The sequence below is a fragment of the Calliopsis andreniformis genome, chromosome 6 (genome assembly GCF_051401765.1).
Source record: "Calliopsis andreniformis isolate RMS-2024a chromosome 6, iyCalAndr_principal, whole genome shotgun sequence".
Classification (NCBI taxonomy): domain Eukaryota; kingdom Metazoa; phylum Arthropoda; class Insecta; order Hymenoptera; family Andrenidae; genus Calliopsis; species Calliopsis andreniformis.
The window spans coordinates 10,900,689-10,928,140 of NC_135067.1; the positions used below are offsets into that span (position 1 = coordinate 10,900,689).

Below are 27,452 nucleotides of genomic sequence, written 5' to 3' on the forward strand. Positions count from 1 at the left end.
CTCTTAACAGTTTGCAATTCAAAAATTTCATCACCTTAAAAGTTCCTTATTTCCCTGGCCGTTGCCATACAACTCATTCCTTTCACGTAGATTTTGATTCAATGCATCCTGGAAAGCTCGAAGAAAATGCAATATTCGCTCCATGTCTCTGAGAGCTGATAATAAAAGGTAGAGCAAAACGTCAAGAACTGTACTCATTCCTCTCACTGAGACTTTTGAAGCCCAGGAAACTTATACTTCTCTAATAAAAATGAAAAAAATTGTCGATGATACTTCTACAAAGTTGACAATAAAGGATTAGCTGTTAACTCCTGTCTTCGTTCATTTCTTTCGATAAAATCCCTTTAAAAGCACAGTTTGGAACTTGGTACCAACTCCCCGAAACTTCATCAGACGAGGAATATCGACTTCCAGTAACTTTCTCCAAGAACAGCCAAGTCGACTGTCTCTGGCTTTACTTAACACTGGTTCGTAATTCCGAAATTATGCATCGAAGCCTTCCACCTAAATATCATCTATCAGCTCATCCAAGGATCCCATTTCACCTTCATCCACCAACTTCTCTCACGGTATCACGAAGTTACATCATATTCCTCCCATCAACTGGACCATTCTTCCTAACCTTTTCTATGCAAAGAGACTATGCACTATCACGCCTGTCCCATCATCAACAATAACCCAATCGTCTACCAAGCAAGCTTCACATCAGACAGCCCATTGACACTTCAACCTCGTCAAATTAAGCCACGTTTATCATCACTGAGATACTATTCTCTTCAATATGTCGCCTTTAAAGAGGCTAAAGACTCTCGATGCAAGTGACCCGGTTCGAAGGACTCTCCTCCACCCTCAACGAGCGCATCCTCACCTCCAGCACCTCTAGAGTCCCCTCTACCAACGTCTGCGAGGACGACGAAGTCGATTCCGTCAGGAGTCTCTTCTACACGATCCTGGGTGGACAGGACGCTTCGACTCTCGCATTCTCGCGCGCGTACGATCGAGAGAGCCGAACGATCGAGGAATTCACAGCGGGTAGAGTCACGGTCGAGCTGTCGTGGTCTGCTCGAGGTCGCGCGTGCTGTCGGACTGAAACAGCCGCGTCGAGGCGCCCGCCTGCGAACCCAGACCAGCGTCGGGCATGCTCTCTGTCTTGTTATCGCTCGCTCGACACCGCTTCTACCTTTAGCGCGCGATGGTAAAATTTTGCACCGGTTCGAGCGTTGGTCTCTCGCGATTGGAGATGTGGAGAGATCGTTGGGGAGATAAGCTGTGGCGGAGCTGAGGGTTGGCATGTTTATTTGCAGTTTAACCCTTGGTTCAGACACGGGGGGTCAAAGTATTTATATTAACCCAAGGTTTCACGTGTGGTGTGAAAAATATTTGGAAACGGAATTCGTGAGAAACTGGGGTGCTTGAAAATTATGTGGATTTTGTGTACTAGTGGGAATTGTTCTTTGTGGTGAAATAGTATTAAAGTCGATTATCTGTGTTATAATAGCGAGGCTATTCTGATTGAGAATTAAGAAAAGTGGTGAAGCTTAGGCAGTGAGATCTTGCATTAAAAAGAAGTTTTATGAATTGTAGATTATTGTGATAGAATTTTAGTACCTGACTGTTCGAATATTGTGGAGTACTTTGAGAGTGTTATTAGACTTGAATGTTTAGAAATTATTCAGTATTTTAGGAAAAGACTGAGGCAATATAGATGAAATGATAGATAGAAGAACTGACGATTTTATTGACAATATTTCTTTTTGACCTGTTCCTTCTCTTAATTAGAATAAATCCTGTTACGAGGGGTCAAGTTTTCTGTACATACAATCTGGGAGAGGACCATTTTTGAAATTATGAAATACTGGAGTTGACATAAAATCAAAGGAAATTGCATTTATTGCACTCTCTGATCTACGTGGAGAAATACAGAATATCCTGAGTGATTGACGCTAAAACTATGTTATCATTCTGAAACCTCAGTATTTCCTGAAACGATTTTCGAAGCATTACTCTGTGCAAGACCATGTTTCCGACAATACAATTGAGTAATAAAAAGAATAGAGATAGAAAGGTCTGAAGAAAGTGAGTCCTCTTTCGCAAGTTCAAAGCAGAATGCAGAAATTGGATTTGTAAATGAATTTCTTACAACTGATGGCGAAATGAAATTGAAAGAATGAAAGGAAGAAAGAAAATAAAACTGGCAAACGAAGTGGCTGTTTGAAGAATTTTTCTAGTTCTAGGGAGTGAAATGAAAACTGACATAGATAAGTAAATGTAAAAAAAATGCAAAAGGAGTATACAAAATAAAAATGTAAAGTGAGAAAAAAAATAATATACCAATTACCTTTTTTTAACGTATTGCCCTAGTTTTTCAAGGAACTAAATGAATTTAATGAACTTAAAATATACTATTTGCTTATTTCAATGAAGTTTCACTTCTGTAATTTCAATCTCGACCTCAATTTCGCTCTAAATGTCCAAATTATTTTGAATAGCTTATTCGACAGCCGCTGAAGAGCTTCCATTGCTGAAAGTTCCTCCAACTGAAATTTCATACGATTGCTTAGCAACGGTGGGAAACCAAACCGCAAGGAAATATTGCAATCTCTGTAAATATTTGCTTTCGACTCCAATCGTGTAGACAGTTCGATCTACGTAAGTATAAAGATCGCTTTTGGAACGTAGCCACCGATTCCGTTTTAGCTATACTCGCTCTCCTCTGGAAAGCGAAATCAAGGGCATAGTGTTGAATTCGTGTTACCAAATTCCCTCAAGAGAAATACGTTCTTGTACTAAATGCAGAACTCGTTTGGAAATTTTCACTGAAATATACTATTTGTTTCTCACTTTCGATTTAATAAAGATTCCAGCTTAGTGGCTTAAATTTAAGTAGAAGTCAACACGATGCTCAGAATTCTTTTCTGTCCAGAGAACGAGCAACTAGAAGCTATTTTGTAATTTTTTAATATTTAATATTTAATAGAAGTTCCATCCTCTTCAATAGAAAAAGACGTTAGAACTAAAAAAATTTCTTTAACAAAATATAGCTAACTCATGCTCTACTGGACAGTTCCTTAATTAAGAATTCCTCGCTGTATAGATACATAACTTCTAGAGTTACTGACGAATAAAGTTCGCTTTCAACTTGCTACTCAGCTCTTGTTAGTATTTACATAGTTTAAGTCAACATTATATACGTCTTCTTCGTTCACATGAAAGCTGTATTTAATATCTATATACCATTTCATAGCTTACTGTGTCCACCAAATGCTAAAATCTACTCAAAACCTATTTCTAAAACAGAAAATAACGATAAATCAAATCCTTAAAGATTAAATAAAAATTAAAAATCGTTTACTCGTGACCATTCTCTCACAATCTCAAGCTCCTATCCAAAAGCGTCTCTTTCGTTCAAAATTCAAAACTCGTTTCATTAGAACTTTATCTCCAGTTCAACAATCCAGGGCGTCACGATGGAAGACATCCATCGACCTGGGCAACTGATTCACCTCCAAACAAACCCAATTAAACCTCGAACGATTATTACCTAGTCGATCCCAGCAACAGTCAAAGCCAAAACGATCCTGATAGGTCTGACAGCGCGAAGCAATAGGAGCTTCCTGTCACAAGCCAAGGCTTAACTCGGTTCCCTGTAAAAGTCGAACGTGACAGACCCTGCTAATGGTCAATTCGATCGGTCCAGCTTTCTAGCAGCGACGAGCTCTCGGCGCGCGCCGAGCGACAAAGGCATCGCAAGCTCGACCTTTCCTGCTTTTGAGGAAGCTCCTCCAGCGAGGAGCATGCTCCGCTTCCTTCTAGCCCGCCCCTTGTCGCTTAATATAGTGCAGGTGCTTGCCCCCTGCATGGCTGACATTGCACGGGAAAGGCTGCCCGCTCTGAAAGGACTTAGTCAGCCTTGAACGGATCTCATCCGTGTCATCTCGCGCGGAGGCTTGCCTGCATGCAAAAGACGGGGCGTGCGCTTCTAACTTCGACGTGCTTTTGCTCTACGAGACGCCTCGTGATAGCGGCACTAGCAGCTTCTGCTGGCTGTTGCGGGATTTAGACGAAATCGCTACATAATTGGAGACCTTCACAGATGTTGCCAGAGGGATTTCGGGGGAAACAAAGAACCTTTGTTGTTGGGACTGTGTGGAGTAACGCAGATGAAAATAGCTTGGAATCATAATCCAATTTTTCGAGTTTTTCACGCTTTCAAATGTCCAAATATTCAGGCTTTTAAATTAGCAAATTTTCAAATATTTAAAGATTTAAGTTTCTAGGTTTTCAAATTCAAACTTAGATTTTCAAATCTTCATCATTTCAAATATTCAAATTTTACAAAGTTTTATGTATTTGAATCTTCATAGTTTTCAATACTCGAATTTCTAAGTCATTGAGTTTCCTAGCATTGTTCATGGTTTTCAATTTTTGGTTTAGCTACTGGTCATACGATCCGAAAAATGGTAACGATATATTTTGCTTGACGAGTGCCACAAAGTGCCAAAGAGTCATTTAAAAATACGCGTTACATTTGTAGTGCGGCTTCCTGGCTAGCTAATATTATAGATTCATTGTCACTTATTCAACACCAGAATTACTCATACTTGACGTTGTTACATAACAACTGAACTAACACAAATACAAGAAGGAAACTATAGATACTGATAAACTGATGTACATTGTAGTTTCCACATTCTATTAAACAAATCATTTTACATAATGGAATCACAGTAACCTAATTACACTACTTTCATTATCATACTGTCAACACGCTAACCGAAGGTTTGCATGTTTTCTACTGCGATGAAATTTCAGGTTCTCAATAGAGCTAAAGAGTGCTTAAAAACAAAATCACTGTCTTCAGACATAAAATAATAAAAATAGTATTAAATTATCTGTATTCGTAGTTTTAGTTTTTTCCCCCAATATTCTAAATAGGATACTATACAATTTCAAAAACAGAGGATACATTACTTGGCGTTCCAAGCTTGACTGAAAGATTACCAGGATGGAATTAAATAGCAAGCTGAATCCTACAAATGAAATTTAAAAGAGGTATCAGATGGCACGTGCGCAAATGGGCTATCAAATATCGAGAGAAAGTATAAATTAATTGCCACATTAGTATTTCTCAACTCGTAGATAAATATAAGAAGTTTACTGCAAATCAATCTTCCAGGTTTCACCCTGGAAAAAGTTTTAGTGACACAAGTAAAAACAGACTTTGTCCGGATAATGAAATCTTTTTCTACTTGAACACAGCGACATTGGAAGAGATAGATTCCTTTCAAGACGGAAACCAAATAATTCCTTCCACTGTGTTATAAAAACGGAAAGATCGATTGTTTCATTTCGCGGTAACCTGATTTCATAAGTCGTGGAATTCATAGCAAAAATTTCAAGACTGCAGGCTTTTTTTTTTTAAACAAGCGCAACTCGGTCAGGATGCAGCCCGCAGCGACGTAAAACGCGGAAACCGCGATTTTCTTGCGAGCGAATTCCAAGAAAGGTCGTCTCTATCGTCACAAAACGCGAATCATTAGGGAAAGTAAATACGCAACGAGCATGAAAACTAAATTTTCCTCTACGCGACACGTTATGCTGTTTTAATAGTAAATAAGAATGTCAAGGGAAAAGGGACAAATTTCAAGCATGAACAAATATTGAAAAATATTTTCTTTCTGTTTGATGCTTTTAACAATAAAATGAATACTTATTCTATTTATTTTACTGCTGTTTTGCATTAAAACGAGTCAAAAACTGTTCAAAAGAAGACAAAGATTTGAAAAAATCAATTTCACATTTTTCTATAATTACTGCCTTTTCTCATAGCTGAGCTGAAGAGCAAGCTTCGAATTCGATTTAATTTAAGAGATTCAAGGAAGATGATTTTAAGGGATATGCATGATAATATCACACTGAAGCATTAATAGAGAGAACTAAAATTTCTCTTCACAAATTGAGATTTCTCTGTTTGTGTAATAAACATATTGTAAGCGTATTCTATCTGTGTATACGCTAACGTAAATTAAAGGAGTTAATGGGATTTATTGATCAACAAAGTACCTATATTGCTTATTAAGAAGAGAATATACGGAAGAGTATTTTAATAAGAGCAGGGAATTATTGCTGTTTTGTAAGCTACGCATATATTTGTGTATTGAAAATCAATTTTCCGTGAAAGCAGAACTAATATGACAGAAAAGATACAGAAAATGTATTATAATATTTCCTATCCATGTAAGTCTACCAATGTTGAGACATTTTACATTGAAGTTTCTTAATACAACATCTATTCACTTTGTTAAAATTATACAATATAAAGTAAGTAAATATTCAAGAAATTACTCTTATTTGCATGAAAATCGTTTCATCCAAACTATGATACTTCAACATCACAGTGCTATAACTTGTACAGGAACTATGAGGAATCAAAGACATCGCCTGTCAGCTAGAGTGTATTCAATTATTCTCGCGTTAATCCCTCAAATTGTGACATTAAACATTAATCTATGAGTAAGATGGTCTGAACAATTTCTATGAATAGATAATGAGCAGTATAATAAAGAGATAAAGTGATTCTTTAGCAAGGTGTATGGGCTAAAGCCAGCTTTGTGTCTGGAATGTAAACTTGAGCCCCGACGATAAGCAAAACGTGATCTCCAGGAATTTCAAAGATGCAGTATAAGTGCCGAGTGTCTGAAAGCACTCCACTGTATTCAACCGCGAAGCTTTCCTTTGCATGAGCTCGTTCCAGTCTAATTTGGCGCTTAGAACAGAACCGTTTCATGAAATACGGTATTTATTTGAGGTCTACCATGTCGACGAAGTTCATGGAAAATAGAATGCAAGAGAATGTATAATACTGTAAATATTGCTATGTTTTTCTTCCTGCAATTAATAAACTGGAATTCTTTCGTCTAGTCCATAAAACATACATTTATAGATCCATTCAGACATTTCAATTCCACTTCATCTTTGAACTTTAAACTCTGTTCATTTTATGAATGTGTTCAATTACATATTACTATATGTTCGAGTGTACTGGTCTTTAATGGCACAAATTCTACAAAATTAACGTAGCAATTTTTATATTTTGCAATTCCTGTGCTTAACTGTTCTTCAATGCTTACTGAATTGTAGTTTTTTATTACAAGTGTTTATGTATAGGATAACTCTTCAGTGATTTGAGCTGTAATTTTAAATATAATACTTGAGTTTCACTAATTGGAATATCTTGAAAGCTTGACTACAGTTTTGAGTATTACAATTACGCGTAATCGTTTCTCAATATTCATAATTAGGTACAAATTTAACTGGTTAACCACTGAATTAAAACAACTTTCATTTGATATCCCAGTGAATACCTTTACGATCATTATGTAACATGTAGAATTCTGAGCTTTAAATGCTGTAGGATTAACAATGTTGATTCCCATCGTTTGAATACATCGCATGGAATCAACGTTACGAGAGCACGAAATCAATCCTCCCCTTCCCCCTTCGGAACTTTGCCCTTTCCCACACATTATCTGTGCACTTAATCCGTATTTCACAATGTGTCAGGATCAGTTCAGGTTTTCAACCCGCTGCAATTAGAATGTTTGATCTAGATAACGTTAAATCACATGTAGAGGTATCGGTGTGTCAAGGATCTTTGTAAATGATACTGCACGCGAGCTTCTATGACGATCAAAATTGGGAAAATTTCGTAGAAACGTTTCACGGAATTATAAAACATTTCGCAGAATTATAAAACATTTCGGTATTAACAATTTGTTCCCTCTTCTGTAGAAGAGCAAATATAAAATACGAAAAAGTGGAATATTCAATAAATAAAGTAAAATTTATTCCTTTCATAATAATTTCGTCGTTTATATTATGTTTTAAATATGAACTTTGTGGTACATAATTCGATAGAAGAAACATGTAACGTCCATTAAATCTATTGAGAGTTTAATACCTCGTTTCCTCTTAACGAAGGAAGAATTAATGTTATAAAATCTTTAAATATCTATAATCACACAATATTGTGGAAAAAGTGTAATCCCTTTTACGACAAGAAGGCATTAGTCCAATTAATACTTTATTTTTAATAACCGTTTAAAAACTTAAGTAAACTAAGAAAATGTTGCTTTAACGTACAAGTCGCTAATGCAAAGTATTTTCATGAATAATAATTATCTTGCTACCGCAATTAAATTTGTATTTCAATGAATAAATGAATAAAATATAGGAAAATTATGTATGTAAATTTACTTTAGCCAACATTGAAAAGCTTGTATTAGCGAATGTACCTTTCTTGGTCGTTACACAAAAATGAAAGGAGAAGAATAAAACGATGGTTGCAGGACCAATTGTTTCTTGTGAAAAATATATGCAAGAAACAGATTAATTGAGTTTATCCAGAGACAACATGACCATTCAGTGTGATTAAATCACTGTTTGAATATCTCCACGAAGAGGAACATTTAAAAAGAGACGAAATCGATTGCCTTTTATATTTTTCATGACTCGGATATTTATTCGGATGCGCGTCGTTTATATAATACTTGTTTCCAGGGGGATGGAAAAATTAATTATATCAATTGCAAGCAAGGAAAAATTTAATGTGAAAAAAGAATTTATAATGCAGTTAAAATTTTATGATAAAAAAAGATTGTAAACTGATATATATTTTTTTCATAAACATTCGGAAATAGAATATGAAATGGTAACTAAAAAATGTTGAAACGTGAAAGATTTTTTATCAATACATTCTTGCTTTTGCATACAAATCAGAGATAAATGGAAAAGTTAAGTTGATTGAATATTAAATGATTTGAGAACGAAACTTTAAAATTTAAATAAACGCCAGGTATTACTTTTCAAAAGTAATCAAACTTTTTTCATGAAACGAAATTAAACGATTAAAATTCGATCAAATTTATTTTAATTTTAACTGGTGAAAATTGAATAAAATATTTAAACAAGCTTTACATTCAGAGCAGGTTAGAGTATAGAAGCAATTTTTCTACTTCTCATTCTCTAAACTTGACAATTTTTCATCATTCGAGACACACTGAAGTCAAACAAAAAATTCAAAATTAATAGTACCTACACCACGTTGGATAAATCGGATTAATTAGAACCCGCTAACATGGCTCGAATTTTCCTCCCCAGGCTTATCGACTAATCGATAAAGCAATTAAACAGCCAATAATTAAGGTCGCAAGCGGTGAGGATAAGGGCAGAACTTCTCGTCGAAAATTTGAGCGACAGAATCACGAACAGGGGAACCATGAATGTCAGTAAATTCTACCTGAGAAATTAACGAATGACACTAATGTTACCAGATAGTAAGAATCTTATCAAATTTTGTTTGAAATATGATCTACCACGAAGCGTAACGTTAAGCCAACTGTCAATAAAATTATAAGTCTTAAATAATCGACTAATATTAGCAATAGTAATTTCGTTCACTTATCCAGGCTCGTTGGTACTTTTAGAAGGAAGAAGGTTTGGTAAATTCGCCTGGAACTAAAATGTTGCGTAATACTGTAAATTTGCCATGGGATTATCATAATAATCCATAAAATATTCAAGGCAGCTCTTAGAAACTAGGGCGGCCTGCAATATTTCTTTTAAGTGGCAGAGGAGAACGTTAGCAAAGAATAACGCTGACTGTCTTAACGAGGGAAGTAAATTCCTGTTTTCTTTTTTTTCTGGATTTTACAGAATATTGCAGGAAAAGGTGTAAGACTTAAGGATAGAATTCACGATAAGATAAGCAATTAACTAAAATTGAAAATGGCTTTTAACATTAATACTGCTGATTTTTATAATTTATCTAGAATAACTTAACATTTTCTATGTAGGTTTACTTAAATTACTCAATTAAAAATATTCCAAATTCTGAAATTTGTTTTTTTATACCTATATTTTTAAATTCTCATATTTTTGTAACACCTTGTATGTCCATCCTCACATAAAAGGGTAATCCTTGATATCGTTAAATTATCAAAGAGAAAAGTACATGAAATTTTCATAAAATTAGAGATCTAATGAAAAACAGTTAAAAATTATTAGAGTAGATAAAAACTGAAAATGAGAATTTTTCTCGAGATAAATATAACTGCAAGTGAAGATACTATTTTCTTGAGTCTATGTCTACACAGTAAAGTTGAACGTAATAAGATAACAAGGTTGTAGCGGTACCTTGCATGTCTGACTACATCCGTTCTTATACTACTCATTCCGCTAGGCTGCGCTTGATACTAACACACCAGTTATTCAGAGCCTTCAGAGTGAAGGAATTGCGTAGAATTGATACTAAAAATAGAAATAAAAATATAATAAGGAAGTCTGACGTCATTAGTATGAGAGAGATTATTACATTAATAGATCTTCTTCGCGACAGCATATTAAATCCGTAAATCTAAGAACATGTTCTGGTCTGAGACACGAAGACACAAACTTATGTCACAGAATTTTTTCAAAAAATCATGTCAGATACTTCTCTCTAGTTCCAATAATAAAATCTACAACAAATCTACAAAATTAGCAATGTCCTAATTCTCAAGAATCTTCAAGTCTCACGACTCAATACGCAGTCACTTATTGATTTTACACAAACATTGGTCACAAAATAAAACGATTGCATGAAGTGTATCCTTGCTACAATTACTTGCAGTTTCGGCTCATTCTCAAGAACATTGCTTTCCTGAAGACTACCAGCGGGTGATTGTTTTCACTGACAGCAAATATGGACAAATGCAAAATCTAGAACGCTTCAGGCGCCGAATTTTTGTTTCCCTTCCGCATATTGATCGAGCATACGAGTCTCGGCGAGAATGAGAACCACAAATATTGAGAGCACTGTGAGTATTTGGATTGACGATCGGTGCTTCGTTCAGTGTAAATATTGGTGGGGTGAAATTCGTAACGCGACACGTAGCGATGCACAGACGTTCCTTTTACTCGCCTTTCAAAACAAATTGCAATGTTTACGAATATACTATCAGAGGAAACACGAGGTTTGCTTGAAGTTCACTGGGAAACTTCTCAATAGTTTCTCTTCCATTTCTTAAGACTAATTTCTAAAACAGCGACTAAGGAAAATAAGAAAAATGACTTATTTCCGTATCCACTAGCTTGTCATAAAAGTTTACACTTTTATTTCCAACTAAAAAAAAATATAAAATATTTTTAGCTTAGATTTATTTTGCAAAATAATATACTCTTTAATGATGTTTTTCAATCACTTTATACGTTCATAAATATCAGATTCAATGCATATAATTTTTAAATACTATTTTTATAGGAAGGGATAATGTATATTGAAACAACCCAAAACTGCACCAATTTTTTTAGCAGATGTCTTGTTATTTTAGGTTCATATATTTTTATCGTCCATCCTATTTCTCCCTATTTTTCTGTCGCTTTAATAAAGGATTACTAAGCTACCGTTAATATGCACACTAAATTTGCACAATGTCCCGAGCAAGCTTTAATCAGCCCACATTCTTGTTGAAATTTACGTTTCACTGGAATAAAGGGACCACGTAAATTTCACTAATGCGATGTCGTCATAGTAAGTCCAAATTATCACACAGAAGACTCCATTCTTTATTGTTTAATTATGAAGTATCAGTGGCTTTACTTTGAAACTCTAAGACGTCAAAAAAAATGTCTGAGCTAGTACTGGCTTATACTACTGCGAGGTTCATAACCCAAACAGACTTGACGACTTTTTCCTTTAAAATGAACTAGAATATTTATGGTTATCATTGAGTAGGAAAAAAACTTTTGTTATGCATTAAAATATATTGGGAAAAAAAATATTTCAGTTCGAAAATAGAAATCTTTTTACATGTTACATATTGTTATATTCTGCTGAAGCTGAATGAACTGAATTCATAAAATAAATATTACAAAATATTTATTCAAAGAAAAAAGTAAAAAAATTATGTTTTGAGAAGAGAAAAAGGAACATGGCGACTTGTGCGCGATATTGATCGATCAACACTTTACTGTACGAGATCTCCGACGTAGAGAAGAGCTTTCGAAGCGTAGCCGAAGGTGGCAGCGCCGTGCGACTCAAAAATTTACCAACGAACGGAACTCGAAATCGTGTTACCGACGTTCCAGGAGTCTCAGAATACTCGATGGATCAATCTCAACAGAAATACCTTCTTTACGAAACTCAAAAGAGTACAAAGGTGAACAAAAACAATTTGGAGAAAAATAAGATGTGAAGGATATAAATGTAAACTAGGTGAGTGATTAACAACTACTCAGTAATTGGATGCTTAGGTTGCACGATTCTTCGATACTAGTGTTAGGAAATGTCCTAGGTACCAAACAGGTAGTCCAAATTAGATGGAGAGTTTCCTTCGAAATGGTCAGAAATAATACTCTGCCCACGTATGGCACACGCAAATACCAAGCTTGAAAAATTAACATGCAAAAAAATTTAAACACTCAAGATGTAAGAAAAAGGATTTATAGATTATTTTCTATACTAAGTAGACTATGAAGTTCAATAATTTTCTCAGAAGTTGATAAGAAACAAAATAATACATTCTACTACACTAGAAATCTAAAAGCGACTTTAATAATTATTACCATTATAAATATCTTTTGGTGCCATCTGAAACTACTTTGCCACGAATAAATAATAAATAATAATACATTTATAATCGACAAAGGCCAGTATTGACTGCAAATACCTACAGCATAACGCTTGTCATCAGAAGTAGCACGTTAGCCACTGGGCTATTAAACCAGATCAAAGTAGTACACCCTATGCCCTATGACATGCAAAACAGCGTAAACTGGATCGCTCAGAAAATGTCAACTGTTATTATAGTCGGTATTCTATCACAAAGCCAGACGCTAAGTGCTCGCAACAGACGCACCACAAGCAGTAGATTAATCTGAGAAATTTATGCCAGACACACTGAATCATCCCTTTGCAACAGCCGAGACAGCTGTAAAGGGTAGCCATTCGTTGATAAGGGCCGTCTGACCCGTGAAGTACACGTGATTCATACTCACCGCACTTCATGGCCGACGACCACCGTCCAACCCCTGCGCCTTCTCTTATCTTTCCGCCGCAATATTTCCGCGACACTGAGCCTCTCCATCGTGTGACACGTATCTCCAACAAATCCTTCGTGCTCCTATTAAACCGACCTCGTCTCGTCCGCAGTTTGGCCAGTGTTCTTCATGATGAGTGATCGCGAAGAAAAGCTTACGGGAGGACTTCAACCTTTATCTCTATTTTAGAGGTGCTTCCAATGGCGAGTGGAGATGGGGCAGTTGGATTAGCTTCTAAACGATGTTGGTCTTTTCGACCTTAATTAGAGACTCTTGAGAAGGAAGTATCTCGATGGGGAGCTGTGGTCCTGGTTAGGTGATGGAATATTGCTTTCGGAAGATTGCAATGTGGTCTGTGATCTTCTGTTGGGGATGATTAGGTTTAGAAGTTTGCGTCCGACAGTTTTTGGTGAATGGAGATATTGCTGTCAGAGAAGTTTCCAAGAAATGGAATGCACACTTTCACGTTTCTAGGTGAAGCTCGTAATGCAGACTCATCAATAAATCATTGTGACAGCTTATCCCATTAGTCAATTTAAGGTACCTAATTCCCTAAGATTTGATACGATGTGATCTAATAGGAGTAATCAATTCACCAATCAATTATAGAATTATGATATTAACTTTGAGGTATCTTTAATAAAGGGTGATTTGGTTTGGAGACTTGTCACTGAGGAATGAAAAATTTAATTGTCCACTATTATTGAGCAATACCACTTTAAAGACACTTGATTTTAATTAGCCGCGGACGCAACAGTAATTAATATCTAACGCATAAACACTTTCAATCATTTCTGTTCCGAATTTTAAATTACAAACTTTAAGATAATTTAACAATTCCAAAAATTACTGTAAGAGGACTTGCAAGCTTTACCATGAACAACAGCTTCATTTGTATTAGTCCACTAGTAATATTTAATAAATATCTAATGTTATCACTAAGCTATCAAACCAATCCTAATCAGTCCTCCAATTAAGCCAGATCCTCCATCAAGAGTCATCAGTCACTACTGCTTCCAATTACAATAGATCAACATATTGTAACAGTATATACCAACTGGAGAACCCAACAATCGACTTAGTTATCCCAGAGACTGCTTAGAGTACACCCAAAGACTCCACTAATGCTGACACTTGCGCAGAATCCACATAAAATCCCAACTGGACACTGGAAACACCCAAACTCATCGGCAACACAATAGGACACCCAGTCAGACTCAGCAATCTTCACTTGACGAATTGCAATTAACGTTGTTTCATCAAGCCTGTCATTAGCAGCTACAATTAAATGTAGTACCAGGGTTACAAGGCACATATGAAAGAGATGCAACGTCCGGTAACTCTGTTCGCCTTATCAGCCACAGCAATCATCGCACAGAGAACGAACACACGTCAGATAAACATCTGAACTTCACGACGCGCCGCACAGTACTGAATACCGTATTGTATTTATAGAGCGAGTCAGATTATTTTGAACAGCGTCGCTTTTCTCACGCACACGTCGTTTGTTCCGTCTGTCTGAGGACCTGTCGCCTCTCGCGAAAACCCCCATCCCCTTGCCCCGCCAGCATTCTCATAAACACGCATATCAAGCACAGTTTCTAGCTACTCTTTTTGGAATATGGATCGACCTTGACCACGAACGCGCCGTTTCTGTTGTTATTCCTGTATTGGGATGTATCTTTGGTTTGTGGGGAATTAGCGCTGCACTAGGTATTTGGTTATCTAGGTAAGGCAGCCTACACTGTACTTTGAATTATGGGATTATGGGACTAAGTGTTCAGTTGATATGTATTGTGAGGTTCCTGTGGAAAGAGAGTCCTCTTCAGAGATCCTTACTGGGTTTGGTAATGGACACTGTAGGGGGCTTAGAGAATTAACAGGGTGTCGAGTTAATCTTTAGGGAATAATTAAAACAGAACATATAAGAGAATTGAAAGGGCGTTATTAGAAAGCAGTTGTGGTTTTGTGTGTCAGGAATACAAAGCTTGTCAAATTTCAGACTTAACTAAGACTTTGAACATGGTATGTGGAGTCAAAAGAACCTAACTACTAAATAATTGTCAGTTTATAACTCTACATACTTCAGAAATATAGTACCTTGATTTTCTATACGAATAGAATGTTAATTTTACAAAATCTATAGACTTCGTATCAACTCGAGAGAAATGTTTGCATTCATAGTATACTTCAATAATTCTGTTTTATTGACGCCATTCTGCGCTATATGTTTATAAAAACATATTAATTGCTCATTTTGTAGGTTTACTGCAGCGTATGAAAATACAAATGAGGGAAATATTTCTCTGTACTTTTCGTTGCTCTCGACATAAAAAATTGAGCACTACTGAGGACAGAATCGTGTCGGGACATTTTTTATAAAGTCTCTTTGGCATGCAGCGTGTACCATATTTTATTAGTCGTATCGACCTCATCGCAGTGAATTTTTCTCGGTTATATCTTCTCCAGACTGCCGAGGCCACTTGAAAAAAGTGTGTTTTTCAATTTGTAAATTAAAGAATTTCAGTACAGTAGTAAAAATCGAGTATTAATAGATTTTACGATATAGTAAATTAGAGTTATTAAAAAGAGGTGTAAAAAAATTATAATACAGTAAATGGTACTTTCACTTGGAAATTCAAGCTCTAATTACAATTAAAAATTAAATTAAGTAAAATTAATTCGTAATGTTAAAAAAATATGAAAATGTGTTTAAAAAATTAAAAAATATTAGAACGTAAACTACAATTATATTAATAAAAAATCCTTTCTATTTAAAATTGAGAAGACATTAAAGAAATAAAAATATGAACCAGCAGGTGCTATAAACGGTACATTTCGAGATTTCATTAATATTATAATCGTCTTCAAGTAGTTTTAATGACATATACGAATTGTGTATGTAAGTGCAACGATATTATGATTTCTTTGAAAATAGTGACGCATCCAATCGTGAAACTGACAACTGTAAACGGAAGTGGCGATTCAGAGATGTTTCCTTTGGCAGAAACACAAGAGCTGCCATTGAATTACCGTTTTGATTCTCTTCGTGAGCACGTGGTTGATCACGAGGAAAACTCTTGCAATATTCCACGAATCTAATGTGGAAGAATTCATCGTCACGTCTAATATTTATAATTTTTAGTATCATGTGAAACAGACGAATTACTTTCTCAGAATAAAGGCACATGTACAAAATAATCACCAGTGACATGACAAACGATGATTAATATAACAGCAAACCGGTGCCAGAGTTAGTGATTCAATAAATCGTGTAGATACATCTTAATATCTTTGTCTTCCTTGAAATCAGTGACACAAAGGGTGAAAATTCTATCAGAAGGTGATCAGAATCTGTGCAAAAATTTGTAAGCATTTTTTGAACCAAATTACAAAGAGAATTAAACTTGAGAATACATAGGAAAAATACTGTGACCTAACTGCATGGATATTGCTCTTAGTTGTCAATAAAGAAGTTTGAAAACTAGAAGACAAGTGGTGAGAGGGAACCTCTGCTCACTGACATTGATCGAGCAATTGTGCCTGGCTATCAACTGCATGTTACAAGAGAGGGACATAAGAAATCAATTATTATGCATGAAACATGAATTCTACAGACCCAGCTATATGAATTAATAATTTCAGCGTTATCTATGATTAAGAGTAACACTGCAAACTGAAAACATTAACATTTTTAGCTATCACGACGAACAATAAATAAAATGCAAGTAATTGAACACAGACCTTCAGCGATCAATAGACTCTACTCTGTCTCTAGACCAAACATTACGATAGCCCCATCAGACACGAACCTGTCAGACAACAAGTGCAACACAAAATATCACATTTCGAAATCTTTTGATGAATTCATACACGAGGATGCGCTTCCATTATTTATCATACCAAATGTTGTCAACAAATGAATGAATATTCTAGAACAGAGACGCGAAAAAATCGAGGGCGGGGGATGAAAACGATTCGACGACAAGTTATGTTTAGACTGACTCGCCTTGATCGCGTCATAAGGGTCGACGAGTACACGTATATCGTAAACAAGAAATTCCACGTCGCCAATATAAATCTGTGGGAGTCACGGGGCGAGCCGTATTTCGGGAACCGAAATCCCGTGGCCGACGGTGGCCAACTTCGCCCGTCAGTCTCTCATTCCGCGATTTTTCTCGCGCTCCCGCGCGAAAAGTTGGCAAAAGGTTCGACCCGCGACGCGTGACGCAAGACTCGCGAACGTGAATCATATGCTGTTATAATTTGAGCGCGCAGGCCTCTCGCCAAATCGTGGGACACTGTTGTTCCAAGGAAAAAGGGAACGTACATTACCTGGCTGTAAGCCGAACACCCCCAAGGAACGTTGGAAAAAAAGAATTTACCTGACTGATTTACTTTACCTTACTGATTTACCTTTTCAATAGTCCTATCAAGGTGGTGATCGATAACAAGTGAATCGATGGGACCTGAATTTCTGGTTAAATATGAGCTTGAATAATGCTGCATGAATGTTCATAAAAGAACAGATGAAAGTATGGAAAATATAGGAAATGGAATGTATAATAAATTATATTGCTAATGAAACGTAATTTTCTCTGGGAAGTATTTTCATATGCCGCGCGCTGCAGTGATAATTAATATCTAATTATTATTTAGTATGGATAATATTGAAACAGAAATGTAAATAAAATTTTGTTTTAATAAGTCATTTGTAATATTGACTTTCTACTTCAGTCAATTAATTGAAATATCGACTGGAGAAGAATTTTTTATTGTCTTCCAGGAAGAGATTCTATAATTATGTTTTATACAGAAGGATTTTGAAATGGAAACCAGGTCAAGAAACTAAAATTCTAACTGTCTAGAAAACGGTATGTGGGCCGCAGCCTTGTCAGAATATTTGTATTCGTTATTTTGAAATTGCTTTGCAATCGTAAGGTGTATGCGAGTATCAATCGTAAGGTGATGTGGCCGCGAAGAATTGACACGGGTTTAAAATGTTTAAGAAGTGCAAGGTAAAATTAAATTGCTACCTAAATCCTCATGTTCTCAAGAACTTATTTTCAGAGGCTCTGAAATGTGGAAATAACATTCGATTTTATCAGTTCCACCACAAAATGCAAGAAAATAATATAAGAATATATTAACAAATATTTTAAATATAAATACAGATTAATTACAGGAAATTAATTCATAAATTGAATCGTCGCCACAGCTTATCTCTGTCAGATACGAGAATACACTGCATCGAATATCGTTTTAATTAAAACTTAATTTTAAATTTAAAGCCTCAATAAATCCAATAAATCAGATAAAAATATGATGCTCGTCCTCGTAAATTTAACGTGTTCTAAATCACTGGTTTGAAAGAACTGAAAATAGTTCCATATTATCTATGTTCAACGCGTACAAAAATTTAGAAGCCTTAACTGTGTATGCTGAGCTTTAAAACGAATATTATACAACACACAGAACGAAAATTTAAATCAAAATGAAACTTGTGATACGCGACTTCGCGTGACTATGCTCGCTGTTAGTTATCCAGAGTCGATAATTATATCGTGGCGCCATCGGTAGAAGCAGAATGAAGCTGTCTGACTACGCACAGTAGTATACTACTACTTCGGCGATAATTGCAGCTTCGAAACACAGTATTCACATTTTGTAGCGCTTCAATCTATTTCTTTTATTTCGCATTATTAAATACTCTGAAAAATAAAATAAACTGAATTTTACGGTGTATATTTTTTATCAATTAAAGGAACAATAATATCTTGTCAGCAAAACAAATCAAAAATTTGGTGTTCTACAACTACTTATAAGAGCTATAAATGATTGAAATTCCAATTCTGGATTCTAAACTATTCATCTACTTGCAAGGCCATCAATATTCTAAGCAAGTTCACGTTTCCATTAAAGTACCTATCCAACTTTTCCAAACTGAGGAAGACATCCAACCCAGCTTCTCGGTCCACTACCACGAAACAGAAACACGCCTTGAACAAGCCCAACCCCTAAACAAGCACCACTAAGGGGAGCATTCCTTCAGAAACCGCCACCTGAACGTAACAGCACTAGGAGAGCCACATCAGAGGAATCGTGGACACCTCTTCAAAGGCGGCCAGGTACCTCAACGACCAGCTTTTTCCTCGCCCTTGGTCCAAAGACGAATTAGACCAGTTCAGAAGGCGCGTTGACGCCAAGGAGAAAAGCAAGCCGCGGTGGCTCGAGCACTTCGCGACCGCTCGTGAGCATTAAAATGCAAATGAAGGCCGCGAGGCGACGCAAGGGCCAGGCGATGTTTGCACGCGTAGAGACTTCAGTTTGCCTGGCAATTCGTTTCTACGAAGGAGCGGAGCATCGCTAACGCGATAAACAAATACGAGGACCGTGCAATGAAGACCTTTCGAGAGCTGCAAGATCCACACGGAGCTTCGTAATTGCTTGTGGAAGACTGGAACTTGAAAGTTCTAGGGACCAAAATGGGATTCGCCCAATTGCCTGTGACTATTTCAATGGATGAACGAAGTCCTTACATTGGAGTGTTTGTTCACTTCCCGAGCTGGGAGGACTACGAGTTTGGATATTCAAAGGCGCCCTGGGTTGCCATATACAACACTTTGCAATCAGTGATGGCTAGGAGTTTGGAGACAATTGCATTGATTAAAGCTGAAGATTAATTATGAAGAAAGGTTGGAAGTAGAGTGATGCTGATACCTAGAAGAGATGAAACACGTTCTAGGCAGATTGGGAGTATTCTGATCTGAAAAAGATAATTAGTAGCCATTTAAAAGCATTTCAAATTAGAAGCTCGTAAAGCTCTATAGGTGGATGAAAACTAGTACTTGGAAGTTACGCAGGCTTCTAAACTGCTGACATATAATACTTGGACAGAGGGGTGTAGAAAACAAAGGATCGCTAGTGGTATTATGAGTGAACACAAGTTGATAGTTTAATGTTCCAGGACACTCTAACTTTATAGAGCCTGGGCACTAGCTGTTTAAACGTGTATCGAGTTAATGTAACCAGATAGCTCATCGTTCGTGGAGATGGTTCATGGATAATGTTCAGGAACCTAGAAGTAGTTATTACAAGAGAATGAAACTTAGTGTATATTTTTCCTATGTATTTAAAGTTTGGAGATGTTTCGTCTTGTTTTGACATAACTTTGAAGCATTTGGATGTATTCCAGATTGAATGGAAATGGTGTATAGGTACTTGAAGAAATATTTGACTAATGCCAGCGAATGTTTAGAAGTTTGGAAGTCTCGTCAACTAACGAGATTATCATTCGGATATTTGAAAGTACTCCAAGTTTGTGGAAGCTAAAAGCGTTCCTAAAAATAAGTAGCAGTCAAAACAGACATTTACAGCGTTAAGGACAGAGGAAAGAAGAGTGAGGATTATAAACGAAGTGCAAAACCAAGGAAAACTACTGAAAACTGAAGTTTTTAACTGAAACTCCTCTTTAGGGACCATTTAACAGAAAACTCAAGAGGGACTTAAGTCATCTTAGCTATAATCCTCCAGACATGATTAATCAATATTTAAAGTACAGAAACCCATCTACGAAATGAAATTTTAATTAAAAAACCCATATTTTTCCAAATATTGAGAAACATTATCATAAAAAAACCCTTGTCCCTTTTCATCTTTCTCCTTTCCATAAGCACAGATTTTATCTGCTCACTATTCATTTAGAAACTTCTTCCACTATTTAAAAAGGTAGTTATTTTTCAACCAAAAACTCTCATACATTCCATGAAAGACCGAAATGCTGTCTCAAAAGACATTTCGCGTCCACTCGTCACTAACACTTCGTGTGCAACCCCTTATCGTTACAACGGCGAATGCTCTGATTTCGTCAACGGGGTATAATTTGCATAATGGTCCAGGCGACCAAGTGGCTTTCCGTGTAAAACGATTCGTTGAACCCCGACCACTCGGCGGTTCATGGAAATTTCTGCGGGATAGAGGGTGGTCGGTTGCAGTTGACTTCTTCAGCCCCATTGCATTCGAATGCATCGCTGATAAGGGGTGGCTGCTTGGCTTTAACGCCTCTCGGGTACGAAATTGGGCGGAACGAGATTCGTGTTGCCACTTGAAACGAAAGAAACGGACTTTTCCCGCTGAAACGAACTAGTGATCGAAGATATAGTGGAAAGGTTAGCGTCCGATGTCGAAAGTAAGTGGAAACCAATGCTTTGCAGGCAAAAATGGTAGCAGATGGTGCTGTGCTCTGATTTAATCTCGAATTTCTGGGACTTGGGTACCTACATATTCAATGACTATCATTTCACCACGTTACTGCGTTATTCAACATCCCACTGTAATTAAAAACTGAATATTGAAATATGATCTACGTCTCGTGAGAAGCCTGTACTGGTTTGTTCAAAAGTGTGGCTCCAAAATAAATATAAAGTTAAAAAATGCATAAATCCATTCGCTAAGAAGCAACTTTGATATCAACAGCACGTCTTTTGTCGTGATTCGAAAGTTTCTCGAGGAGAATTAAAACTTCTAATGGAATAAGGTACTCCTGAAAGCAACTTCTAGGCACTTTCATAAATCGATTAGAAGCGCCGACGTACAGTGATAAAGCTACAGTAATTCAGCCAGAATAGAACACTCTTTCCTTCCTCTCTTTAACGAAGAGTTAAGGATTGGTACTGTTAAATTCGGGCAAATGAACGTTCGATTATACGTAGAATTCATCAAACGCCCTTGATGAAGTTTAGGGAAACTCATTTCACGTGTCACTGGTAGGAAAGAGGAAACATTCCTGTTAAATGGTTTCCTGTTGAAAAATAGGACAATAAAAGTCTACCGTTTGGACAAATTTATCTTGTGCGTCTTTTTATGTGAACCTTTGGCCTGTTGAGCTGGCTACACTTGTTCCAGCTCACGTGTAATTTACAGGAAAGGCACATAGATCTGTAAGTTTAGGAAGCTGGGCTATTCTTCTTCTTAGTCTCTCAACAAAAATACAGCACACGAGCGCTGTCCTTATTTTGTGAATCATGTAGTTGTAAATTCACGTGTCTCTAGTGACTAGTTTGTGAACATGATCTAACGCTGTAAAAAATTCACGACCTGTGACAATTAGGTATAAAATGAATGATGCATAACTCGATGCGTTACGTAACGTGTAATACATATGTATTTTTGTAATTAATTTTTTGCAATTCAGATAATACAAGATGAAGAGACATCAGACTAATAGAAACAAATTAATTTATATTACGTTTGCAGTTTCACGTTGAAATTGCAGTTAGATTTTCTGAGTATGCAGCTTCTAACAATTTCTTTTGCTGCTCCCAAAGGTCAGCGATGTTGTGTTTAGACTTAACGATCGTTTCTTGTGCTCTAGTGTAGCACTTATACGCCACTTATTACATTTTGAGTATGATGGACATATCATAGACAAATTAATGATACCACAAGCGTGCCACCTCCTTATTCGGGACTAGATATATACTATTCTAGAAGTGAGGAGTAAAATTTAAAACTATAAGTTCTCGAGCATGACAATTATCAATTTTTAACTTCTTCATTTTCGAATTTCCCACTTTTTCTTCTCTACCTAATTTCTGAGCCTTTAACTTTTATGTAGATGACTATTTAAATCCAAACATCAAAATGTCTAAGTTCTGCTAGTTTAAAAACAGAAGCAATAAAAACTTTGTAACAATGTAAAATTCGAATTCTAAATCATAGGCGTCTATTTATAGTCCCGAAGAAATAAGAGCGGTATGTGCTATCCCTAATTTCCTGCAAAAGGACACATCTGTGTCTGAAGCACTTGGAACAGCGGATATTGACCAATCAACGACGACTTAATTGCTAATCTTCCCGGCGGAAGGGAAAAAAGTAAAGAGGGGACCTTTTTTAAATCGAAGTTCATTCTCGTGCATTTTAGGAACCTCTTTACCGACGAGAGTACATTGTATGAATAATTAATTTCTCTATCAATCAAGTTACAAAAGAAACTGCGTCTAACAGCCGTCGTTATCGATGACATTAACGACGCTGCTGTATTGTGAGATCATCGACGGGCCGATTATGAAATTTTCAAGGCGAATAGGCGGTACCGTGGAAAAAGCGTTTATGGAAAACACGCAGATACCACGCCTACGCTTTATCGAGTCTATTTGACATTAAAACACGGAGCTGATGTTGCAGCTGACATGGAAAAATAATTTAGGCAGAAATTTTAAAATGTAGGACAGCTTTTGAGCCGTGCACAGGATGTCATTTCTTGGAAATCGGGGTTAAAAGCAGCACATCGAAAGAGCAAAATTCAAAAACTAAAGGTTACAACAGTAAACGTAACTGGACCATAAAAACACTGGAGCCAGTTTCCGAGGTGAAAATGAAGAGAAACAGATAACTTTTGAAAGTTTTAGGGAATAACAATAGAACAAGTCCGCCAGGGATAAGGCTACTGGAAGAAGAGATAATAAATAACAAGAAAAAGAAAATATGAGGCATCAGAAGCTGTGCATAAAAATAATGTGGATTTCTCAAGAATCTTAAAGAAAAACGATTCTTAACTTACTCTTTCTCAGAAGTACGTAAAAAGATGTTTATTTATTATAAAATGTCTTTATAGACCAACTTTCATCGCATCAATAAGGAACTTGAAGTGCTAATAAAAAAATCAATAATTACATAATGTCAGACCTACATAAACATAGTATTAAATTTTTTGTCATCATTGTATTTATTTCTTCAGTCCAAATAAATGAAATAATTCATACTGTATTCGGCAAATTAACTCTTTTTGACCTCCGTCACGCTTGCAATTCATTACCCATGCGCAAATATCACTTGCACTTAATATAAGGCTGAACACGTCCAGTAGAACGACTCCAATGCTCCTCCTCAAATGGAACATTCATAATAGCTTCTCTGTTTGGAGTGAGACTATTGGCTCTATGCCCGACCACTTTCAATCATCCCTTACCACATTCAGAGAACTCTGTTGATATTTTTCAATCTCTTGTCTACAGGGAATTCCTATCAATGGACTACAATGTCTTTAAACGATTGGCTCTCATACCCTATTCAATTCAATTGGAAGATTCACACGCATTTAAATAAATATTTACAAGCAATCCACTACTAACTTTTTTCATATCTTAAAGATAGAATCTCAGACAAACACGCTAGAAAATATTCTAACGTGAGTTTCTTCCTTATATATGCCATCTATATTTCTCAATTCCTGTAATAAATATTTACTGTATAAAAGTATGTATCCAATCAAATTACAAACTTCCTTAGAATACTTATGAATAGAAACAATAGCTTGTAATACAGTCAAATGTATAACCTTCTAAAATATTCTTAACTTTAATACCACGCAAAGATAATTGCATCCTTAATTCCTACCACTAATTAGTAATTCTGCTTTTCATAAATTTTCGTACGGGCCAGTAAATGCCTCGGCAGGAATCAAAGAAAATCGTACACAGTTCTCTATGTATATCGCTACACGCGACCCTCATTCGTGATTTATTCAGTCTTATCATTCGCTGAGTAGGAAGTCGGACCACCCAAGCTGTTGCGGTACCAGATACGACGTTTCTCGCAAATATTGCCAATAAACTAGGAAAAATTTCAGCTTAAGGCCGGGGTGCAGTGATAGGGGAGATGGTTGAGCAAGGGGGTGTAGTTATTCGGCGAGACGAGAAGGGGGTTGGGGCCAGGACAGGTTTCGGGGGCGGTCGATATCACCGGTCGTCAAAGCGCCACCGCGCAGTGGTACAGAATCAAATTTCACCCGGTTAGAATTGCATTTTGATTCCCAATCAATGGACAATGTCCATCCTACGAGAGGGTGATTCAATTTTTCTTGGAGAATTGGGGCAAAACACATAGGGGGACAAAATTTCGCTAATCGTAATCGTGCTGCGACTGATTAATGGTTGACACGTTTCTTTACGAGACGAAACTATCTACCTGGGAACACGTGACAAGGATACTATGCCTGATAGGTCATATACAATTCATGATGTTGCGATGCTACAATGTGTAATATATGAAAAAATAATGACACACTATAGTGCCTACGTGGAAAAGTAAATCAGAAATGTAAAATATTTTCTGATTTATATGTACATTAGGCAGATTTAAAGCGCTCCGAAACACACTTTTTTTCTGTTATTCTACCTTTCAACCTCGATTTATATTCTTGAATTTTGTTTTTTGAAATATGGAAATGGACGGTTGTATAGGATAAAGTTTTTTCATATTTAAATATCTGAAATGTATGCTTCGCGCTCGAAGTACCCACTTCGGAGCTATGAATTTTATTACACTATCTTTCAACGAGGGAAAGGAGAGAACACGAGGTACTCTGCATAATACAAATTTCAAAGTATCTCCATTTGAAGAGTCGAAAAATAGTTGAATCCTAATTTAAAAATAATCTATGAAAATTAGTAACATAAAATTATGCTCCAATCTCTCAAGACTTTGAAATTATTTCCAAGTAGTTTTTGTAGTAGAAATTCAATGTAAGAAGGAATGCATATATTTCTAGAAATCTTATTCGTCAGAGGGATCTTGGGATTCTTGGCACGAGTGGGTCTCTGATTCAATAAGTGACTGTAGAAGGGCATCGTGTGGCCCTTTGAAGTTTCCCTTCACGAAACACTTTCCGGAGGGGATGCGGGAAGTGAGTTTGGAAACTGAGATTAATCCAACGCTGCGGCACGCTGTTCATTGTCGCGATAAAGAAGTGGTAGTGTCTCAAAATTAATTTGGACACCGTGAAGATTGTTATTCATATTTCGAAGACCCTTTTTGCCTTTTTTTAAGTATCTCTAGGTACAGTTTTATTACATTGTACTTCAGTCATTTTTCCATTAATATTTGCAGGAAATAAAATTTAATCTCGTCTCCAATAATAGTTGGACTTCAGCTACGGTGAAACTCTTACACAAACTGAATGATTTTCACTGAAATTTCTTTATTAATTAGTTTTCTTCTAATGGAAGCAATTTCCCATTTCAATACTTTTACATTTCCTATGGGATAAATTTCCTCTTAAACCATTAGCAAAACTCAATTTACTCAATTTCCTGTGGAATATTAAACACTTGACTCTAAAGACATTGATTCGACTTGTATAACATTGTAATGATTCAAAATCAAATTACAATTTTTCAATGACGAAATTTCAAAAGAAGTATTATTATTGCGAAAAAAAATTCCAGACATATTACAAAAATATTACTAATAATAATAATTTCAAAAAAATATGAACCTCTCCTGTAACACCTTCGAAAAAATGAATAAAAGAGCGTAGACCATGTAACAAATGATCCTCCACATTTACTGTGATCATAATTGCCTGAAATTTCAGCCACACAGGAATTAATGAACTGTTTTCACCCACCAACAGCTGACAAATGAAGTTGCACAATTCTCTTTTTTTACGGCTGACTGAGGTAACATATGCATGCATTCTTCTGATTTTAACGATATTAATGCAAAGCTTCGTAGCAGATAAAATCAGGATATTAAAAATTCAAGGCCATCGCTCCCCTCAAGAGCAGAGCCTAACAGACTTCGCGAAGCTCAGAATCGATTTACCTGGCGTCACTGTGCAAATCACCAGCACCACCCTCGATTCTCACCTGAAATCGCGGGATCGCGTGCACCGAGACCACGGTTCATCGTCGAGCTTTTATATAGGTCAAGTTCTCGCCGTGTCTCACCGCGGGAGGCGCGGCCAGAGCTCAAAAGCTCGATGCTCGTGGTATGGTTAATGGGTGCGACTTGGCCTAGGCCTAGACCCGGCCTAGTATTTCCTGCTTCGCGATACCGCCGAAGGTTAGTAGCCGTCTGCCGCTGAATAAAGCTTCCCCCGTTCTCCAATTGCATCGTGAGTAAAATTGGAAACGACTGGAGGGCGCTATTTCTGTCGAAAAAGGTCCTTCTGATCGCGAGGAGGAGTGTGAGGAGCCTTGCGAAGTCTCGCGATATTTATAGCTTTAATGGCTCGGTCAATTTTTCTATCACTCTTGACAGAAGAATTATGTACGAAACATTATACAGCGTGTTTCAAAGATACGTGGCAATACTTTAAGAGCTGAATCTACAGGCTAGAAGAAGTACAAAGTGTTATAGGAATATATGTCCTGCATAGTTTACTGTTCGAGTTATGAATGATTAAAGAAAATGTTACAAAGTGTCTGTCACACATTAGATTTTTATCTTTGAGGCTATTTTAAATTTATTGAGTATTCAATGCAAGTGAATAATGTGCACACATTGCAACATAGGGTACAAAATGGATTTGAGACTACTCGAGTAGAGTCCATTAGCTTAAAATATCTAACAAAACCTAATAAGAAGTACAA

At 36.4% G+C, this 27,452-nt stretch overlaps 1 protein-coding gene across 7 annotated transcripts in view; it reads right to left on the reverse strand.

Moving 5' to 3' along the window:
• Dnc (phosphodiesterase dunce) overlaps window positions 1-27,452 on the reverse strand; it is a 420,060-nt gene that overhangs the window by 151,848 nt on the left and 240,760 nt on the right. Inside the window, exon 1 of one of the 7 annotated variants that reach the window (XM_076380421.1) lies at window positions 13,036-13,884. The exons of 5 other annotated variants lie outside the window; for them this stretch is intronic. In XM_076380421.1, coding sequence (XP_076236536.1) covers window positions 13,036-13,124 — 89 coding nt within the window. In that variant the 5' untranslated portion in view covers window positions 13,125-13,884. Of the gene's footprint in view, window positions 1-868; window positions 1,082-13,035; window positions 13,885-27,452 lie in introns of those variants that run through there. One more of the 7 variants, XM_076380412.1, reaches the window with a different exon arrangement.